General features: G+C 28.9%; 2 protein-coding genes and 1 non-coding gene across 4 annotated transcripts; 1 reads left to right on the top strand and 2 right to left on the bottom strand.

Moving 5' to 3' along the window:
* Nucleotides 1-2074: 2074 nt before the first annotated feature.
* Nucleotides 2075-3595, bottom strand: LOC134830514 (stomatin-like protein 2, mitochondrial). Its single transcript, XM_063844022.1, has 4 exons — nucleotides 3387-3595; nucleotides 2624-3239; nucleotides 2397-2558; nucleotides 2075-2327 (listed from the first exon to the last, which is right to left on the bottom strand). Exons 1-4 carry the CDS (start codon nucleotides 3522-3524, stop codon nucleotides 2164-2166), a joined length of 1080 nt encoding a protein of 359 aa, XP_063700092.1. The 5' UTR covers nucleotides 3525-3595; the 3' UTR covers nucleotides 2075-2163.
* A 1045-nt stretch (nucleotides 3596-4640) lies between these two features.
* LOC134830167 (glucosamine-6-phosphate isomerase) lies at nucleotides 4641-6457 on the top strand. Of its 2 annotated transcripts, XM_063843556.1 has the most exons (6): nucleotides 4641-4731; nucleotides 4995-5124; nucleotides 5187-5730; nucleotides 5787-5886; nucleotides 6070-6176; nucleotides 6258-6408. In XM_063843556.1, the coding sequence occupies exons 2-5, from the start codon at nucleotides 5001-5003 to the stop codon at nucleotides 6127-6129; spliced, it is 828 nt and encodes a 275-aa protein (XP_063699626.1). In that variant the 5' UTR covers nucleotides 4641-4731; nucleotides 4995-5000; the 3' UTR covers nucleotides 6130-6176; nucleotides 6258-6408. The 2 variants fall into 2 exon arrangements, with proteins under 2 accessions (XP_063699626.1, XP_063699627.1); XM_063843557.1 differs by lacking the exon at nucleotides 6070-6176 and having other exon boundaries at nucleotides 6258-6457.
* Nucleotides 6458-6554: 97 nt separating this feature from the next.
* Trnae-cuc (transfer RNA glutamic acid (anticodon CUC)) lies at nucleotides 6555-6626 on the bottom strand. The gene has a single exon. It is a non-coding gene; the product is annotated as a tRNA-Glu (tRNA).
* Between the last annotated feature and the right edge of the window lie 895 nt (nucleotides 6627-7521).

Below are 7521 nucleotides of genomic sequence, written 5' to 3'. Positions count from 1 at the left end.
CTGTGTCAAAGCAATAAATTGGATATTTGTCATCTAATTTATCATTTTTAATCATTTTATAACTCAAAACTGCCAAAAAATTGAAACTGAAAAAAAATTTTTTCTTTGACATAGTTTTGTTTTAAAAACTAAATCAAGAGCAAAAAAACTGTGTCAAAAACTGTGTCAAAGCAATTTTTGTCAAATTTTGCTCCAAATGGATAGAAATTTGTCAGAGGGCTCTAATTTATCATTTTTAATCATTTTATAACTCAAAACTGCCAAAAAATTGAAACTGAAAAAAATTTTTTTCTTTGACATAGTTTTGTTTTAAAAACTAAATCAAGAGCAAAAAAACTGTGTCAAAGCAATTTTTGTCAAATTTTGCTCCAAATGGATAAAAATTTGTCAGAGGGCTCTAATTTATCATTTTTAACCATTTTATAACTCAAAACTGCCAAAAAATTGAAACTGAAAAAAAAATTTTTTTTTTGACATAGTTTTGTTTTGAAAACTAAATCAAAAAGTGTGTCAAAGAAACTTTTGTCAAATCTTACAAATGGATAAAAATTTGTCAGAGGGGCTCTAATTTATTTATCATTTTTAATCATTTTATAACTCAAAACTGCCAAAAAATTGAAACTGAAAAATTTTTTTTCTTTTGACATAGTTTTGTTTTGAAAACTAAATCAAGAGCAAAAAAACTGTGTCAAAAACTGTGTCAAAGCAATTTTTGTCAAATCTTGCTCCAAATGGATTGAAATATGTCAGAGGGCTCTAATTTATCATTTTTAATCATTTTATAACTCAAAACTCCCAAAAAATTGAAACTGAAAAAAAAATTTTTTCTTTGACATAGTTTTGTTTTGAAAACTAAATCAAGAGCAAAAAAACTGTGTCAAAAACTGTGTCAAAGCAATTTTTGTCAAATCTTGCTCCAAATGGATAAAAATTTGTCAGAGGGCTCTAATTTATCATTTTTAATCATTTTATAACTCAAAACTGCCAAAAAATTGAAACTGAAAAAAAAATTTTTTCTTTGACATAGTTTTGTTTTAAAAACTAAATCAAGAGCAAAAAAACTGTGTCAAAAACTGTGTCAAAGCTATTTTTGTAAAATTTTGCTCTAAATGGATAAAAATTTGTCAGAGGGCTCTAATTTATCATTTTTAACCATTTTATAACTCAAAACTGCCAAAAAATTGAAACTGAAAAAAAAATTTTTCTTTGACATAGTTTTGTTTTAAAAACTAAATCAAGAGCAAAAAAACTGTGTCAAAAACTGTGTCAAAGCAATTTTTGTCAAATTTTGCTCCAAATGGATAGAAATTTGTCAGAGGGCTCTAATTTATCATTTTTAACCATTTTATAACTCAAAACTGCCAAAAAATTTAAAAAAAATTTTTCTTTGAATAGTTTTGTTTTGAAAACTAAATCAAGAGCAAAAAAACTGTGTCAAAAACTGTGTCAAAGCAATTTTTGTCAAATCTTGCTCCAAATGGAGCAAGAGAGGGCTCTAATTTATCATTTTTAATCATTTTATAACTCAAAACTGCCAAAAAATTGAAACTGAAAAAAAATTTTTTCTTTGACATAGTTTTGTTTTGAAAACTAAATCAAGAGCAAAAAAACTGTGTCAAAAACTGTGTCAAAGCGTTTTTTGTCAAATTTTGCTCCAAATGGATAAAAATTTGTCAGAGGGCTCTAATTTATCATTTTTAACCATTTTATAACTCAAAACTGCCAAAAAATTGAAACTGAAAAAAAAATTTTTCTTTGACATAGTTTTGATTTGAAAACTAAATCAAGAGCAAAACTAAATTAAAAATTTCTATATCCCCCATCCCCCATGGATTTTTTTTCAAGCATGTAACGCGAAACAGAAAACGGTTTTGGAACACCCTTAAGAAAAAAAAATTAAAAAATTATGAAAATTTGCTTTGAAAACCATTCTGTGGAAAATATTTCGAAAATCAATTGAAAATCTGTAATTTTCATTTTGAGAGCCCATTTGATGGTTTTCAAGCTTGAAATTGATCAAAAATTATGGAAAAAAAATTTTAAATTGTTAAATTGTTTAAAACTGAAAATCAAATATTTTTTCTAATAATTTTCATCCATCCTCTTTATTCCTTTTACAATATATTCATATAAGCATCGAATACTTTAATTTTTTTTTAAGTTCTACTCGTCTCTTTTCTTATCTTCTGAAGCAGTTCGTGTCGGCGGAATCGTTACTGTTGCTCCTGTTAAATCATAATCATCGTCATTTAGGTCTTCAATCGCTTGCGTTTGGTATCCTTTCTCGTTTAGACTTTTGTAAATTGTCATTGCTGAGGCGACGGCTCCTAAAATTTTGTAAAAATTTAATTTTTAGCTAAAATTTTGATAAAAAAATGAAATTCAAGGAAAATTACCTGAGATATCGTTAGCATTGGCAGGCAGTATAACGGTGTTGTTTGTCTTGGCGAGATTTCCGAATGCTTTGACGTATTTTTCAGCGACTAATAATGAGGCAGCGTTCTTTCCTTTGCTCATTTCCAATGAATTTCCGATCGTACTGATTTGTTTCGCCTTAGCTGGAACGAATTTTTCGATAATTTTAAGAATTTTTAACGAATTTCATGAAAAAATTAAAATTTACCTTCAGCAATTGCGAGAATTGCAGCCGCTTTACCCGACGCCTGATTAATTTGTTCCTGTTTCTCGGCTTCGGAAGCCAAAATTCTCGCTTGACGTTTACCTTCGGCGACATTAATATCCGCCTCTCGAATACCTTCGGATTCCAAAATTGCTGCGCGTTTTTTCCGTTCTGCCTCGACTTGCATCTGCATCGCTTCGTGAACGCGTGTCGGCAATCGAATATCGCGGATTTCGTAACGCAAACAACTGATGCCCCAAGCGGTGCTTGCCTTGTTAATCGCCTCGACGATGTTGATGTTCAACGATTCGCGCTCCCGAAAGACTTTGTCCAACGCAATTTTGCCCAATTCGGATCTCATGGTCGTTTGTGCGAGTTGTGTGATGGCGAATTCGGGATCTTCGACGCCATAAGACGCCAAATAAGGATCAAGAACTCGCAAATAAAGGACTCCGTCGATGCTGAGAGTGACGTTGTCGGAACTGATGGCGCTCTGTTTGGGGATGTCGATGGCGATTTCCTTCAAACTTTGTACGTACTTGACTTTGTCGACAATTGGCAGCAAAAGATTAAGTCCAGGCTCCAAAATTCGATTGAATTTTCCCATTCGCTCGACAACCTGCAAAAAAATGGGATTTCGTAATAATTGAGTCAGAAAATTTAAACAAGGTTTTTAGGAGCTTGAATGACTTTTAAGATTAAAATCAAGGGAAATTTTCGAAAAAATTGTTCATGAGCTCCAAAAAACCTCCGAAAGAATTCTTACCCAGGCCTCTTGTTGTGGCACGAACATTATGACAGTGTTAATTGGAGTCGTGACGCGCGTTCTGTGACTGACAACCATCGGATGGTACATCACTCGCGTCAAATTGCTCAATGGTCTCAACTTTTGCAGAGTATTCATCTCGCAAATCCTTTAAATTTCCTTTCTTTTTTCTTCCAAAAATTTAAATGCACATGAAACTTGCCGACTTGTACGGTTGCCAGATTTTTATTTTTATTTGAGGCAAATGCAACTTTTAAAAATGTTTCACATTTCAAAATTTTTCATTTAAAAAATTTAATTTTGAATTTTATAATTTTTTTCATATTTTTTCCTGAAATTTTTGAAATAAAAATTAGTTTATTTTAGAATAATTTTTTTAATTTATTTGATCATTAAATTTAATTAAAAATTTATTTTTTTCTATTGACAAAAATATTCATATTTCTACATATCGAAAATGGTAAAAAATTAAAAAATTTCTTTACATATTTATATTTTGTCATAATTAATTTTCAAAATAAAATAAATATTTTTAATCTTTTTTTTTTATTTAATTTTCAACTTTTTTTTTTTAAAATAAAAATTTTTCTATGATATATATTTTATTTTTTTTATTTTTTACTTAATTTAACTTTGAACTTATGTTCTAATTTAAATTTTCATTTTAAATTTCAATAAATTTTTTTTTAATTTTAAATTTTTTTTTATTTTTATTGCATTTTTTATTTTTATTAAAAAAAAATTTAATTTTGAAAAAAAAAATTATTTTTTTTTAAAATTGTTTAAATAAAGAGAACGTTTCAACGAACGAACAAAAAATATTTTTTTTATTAATTATTTTTCATCGGTTTTAAATAAAAAATTCTCAAAAAATAAGAAATGAATAATTAATTTAGCTCAAAAATATTTTCAAACTCAAAAAATTTCTAATATTGGTTAAAATTATTTCTTTCAATTTTTTTCAAATTTTAAAATATTTCCTATTTTTTTTTTTTTTTTTTTTAATTTGACTCAAAAAGCTGAAAATTAAAATTAATTAAATTAAATAAAATAAAATTAAATATTTATTATATAAAAATTACCTAATTATTTATTTTTTTGTTGAAAAATTAAAAACACGAAAAAAAGAAAATAATTTAAAATTGTACTTGCCTAATAACTGTCAAAAATTCAATTTGAGTCGCCTAAAATTGATAAGTATAACAATTTTTAATCAAAATTTATACATATGAAGTTATACATATGACAAATCGCCTTAATTAAAATTTACATTGTTGACATTGAACGTTTTTGTTTTTTTATCTCCAAATTTTTTGTTATTTTTGTCCAATTTTATCGAAATTATGTAAGTAAAAATATCTAAAAATCGTAAAAAATTAAAATTCCTTCAAATTTCAACAAAAAAATTTGTACAAAAAGTCCTTTTTAACGCAAAAAACTGTTAAAAGGTCTCTCAGTACAAATTGATAAGAGTTTGTTGACCTACTTCGATACAGAATTCGGTATTTTTATTATTCATAAATTAAATGTTTACTTAAAGAGCACGAACACATCAATTTTTCAGTTTCAAGACGTAATAAAACAAATTTTTATTTATTATTTTTTCAGACAACTATGAGACTAGTCATTTTAGATACTTCTGCCTCTGTGGGAGATTGGGCAGCTCGTTATGTCATGAAACGAATTAATGACTTCAAGCCCGGTCCAGATAATTATTTTGTGCTCGGATTGCCAACAGGTAATTTTTCGATCAATTTCCTTCAAAAAAATTAAAATTAAAAAAAAAAAAATTTTTTTTAGGCAGTACTCCGTTAGCCATGTACAAAAGACTGATTCATTTCCACAAAGAGGGCAAAGTCTCCTTCAAGTACGTGAAGACTTTCAACATGGATGAGTACGTAAATTTGCCGCGTGATCATCCGGAGAGCTATCATTACTACATGTGGAACGAATTTTTCAAGCATATCGATATCGAGCCTCAGAACGTGCACATTTTGGATGGAAATGCGCCCGATTTGAAAGCCGAATGTCTCGAATACGAGCGAAAAATTACAGAAGCAGGCGGTGTCGAGCTCTTTATTGGCGGCATTGGACCCGATGGGCATATTGCATTTAATGAACCGGGATCTTCGCTCGTTTCGCGTACTCGAGTCAAGACATTGGCGCAAGATACGCTCGAAGCGAATGCCCGTTTCTTCGGGAATGACATGACAAAAGTCCCGAAAGAGGCTTTAACGGTTGGCGTTGGCACGGTTATGGATGCGAAAGAGGTCATGATTTTAATTACGGGAGCTCACAAGGCATTTGCGTTGTACAAAGCCATTGAAGAGGGCGTAAATCACATGTAAAAACAAATTTTATCTGAAAAAAATCGAAAATTAATTTAAATTTTTTTTTTAGGTGGACCGTTAGTGCATTTCAACAACATCCATCCTGTTTGTTCGTGTGTGACGAAGATGCAACGTTGGAATTACGCGTCAAAACTGTTAAATATTTTAAGGTAACTTTCACTTTTTTTATTTTTTTTTTTCCTCTTTGCTTCATTTTTCTGCTTTATTTATGAAAAAAAAAATGGTGATGGTCTTATTCTTGCTCTCTCTTTCTCTTTAACAAACTTTTATTGGTAACGGGAAAATTTTTTGTTTGAAAAAAAAAATTAAAAAAAATCGAATGAAAATTTCAGGCCTTGAGTGCAGTCCATCATAAAATGGCTGAACCAGAAAGTCGTGCAGGAATGCAATAAAAATTATCATGTTATTGTCCAAACATGTTCCTTAAACTTGACTTTGTGTGAGATTAAAACCATTATCGTTGATATTTTGTCGTTTCTTATCAAAAATTCAATATTAATAATTTTTTTTTAATTTTCAGAGCTTAATGGGAGTGCATTCAAAGCTAATTGACCCGGAGGAGAGTTAGGAGCATTTGTTATTTTTATATTTTTTGTTTTTATTTGAGATGAGATATTTTCTATTTTTACACTAACACATCACAAGACATTTACTTTTTTGAAAATTTGAATCTAAATATACAGAAATAAAGACATTTTTGCATTTTTCTGAAGTTTTATTTTAGACAATTTTTTTGAATTATTTTTCATCATTTTTTTATGTTAAAAAAATTGTAAAACATAAAAAAATTCATGAAAAAATAATCAAAAAAATTGTCTTCCCATACCGGGAATCGAACCCGGGCCTTCCGGGTGAGAGCCGGATATCCTAACCACTAGACAATATGGGAGATGCTTATTGAATCGTAAGTGTCGTATTTAAACTGCTACCTCCAGGTCGTCGTTGCGTACAAGTTTTGCTTGAACCATATTTGGATGCAAGTTTTTTATACAATTTTCAATTTTTGTTCGAAGCTTTTCTGCTTTTTGGTCCATGTATAGAGGGAAAATTCCTTTTACGATTGGCTTAAAGTCATTTAAAGGCGTGTCTTTTTACATGAAAAGCTTCGTTACGGGGAGAAGATAATATAATATTTTAATTAACGTGATTTGAATGTTTCCATTTAACATTTTAATCCACATTTTTATTGGATTTTATTGCAATGACAAACGGCGTAATGATTAAATTATTCATTTTTTGTCACAATGTTATAAAAAATTCTTTAAAAAAAATGTTTTTTTAATTATTTAATTCAAATTTTCATCTAAAATGGATTTTTTTAGAATTAAAAAAATAAATTTAGAATTTTAATAATTTTTAAAAAAATTTTTTAATTTAAAAAAAATATTTTTTTTTTAATTTTTGACGAAAAATATTTCTGTCTAATAAAATATGAGAAAAAAAAAAATTCCTTGATTTGATACATTCATGCCGCCAGACCATCAACCAAAGCGAAAAACAACAACAACAACTAAAATGGAGCAGTAATTGTATGAAATGACTGTAACGATTGTATAGCTAACGAGCATATTTGAGAAACCAGCGTTGATGTCGATGATGAAAATGTGGGTGTGTTTTTCCCTCGTGCATCCATACAAAAAATGTCGAGCTTTCTGCATGTGTGCAGGAAGTAAGGATAACATACGTGTATACCTACACTTTGCACTTTAAAAAACCAAAATTTGTTCCAGTAAACCGATTACTTATTTAAACGATCATAAATCTCTTAAACGTCGGGTAACGAG

The sequence above is a fragment of the Culicoides brevitarsis genome, chromosome 2, assembly GCF_036172545.1.
Source record: "Culicoides brevitarsis isolate CSIRO-B50_1 chromosome 2, AGI_CSIRO_Cbre_v1, whole genome shotgun sequence".
In the NCBI taxonomy this organism is placed as follows: Eukaryota; Metazoa; Arthropoda; class Insecta; order Diptera; family Ceratopogonidae; genus Culicoides; species Culicoides brevitarsis.
Note: the sequence above shows the minus strand (reverse complement) of the source record. Positions and strands in the feature narration are given on the sequence as shown.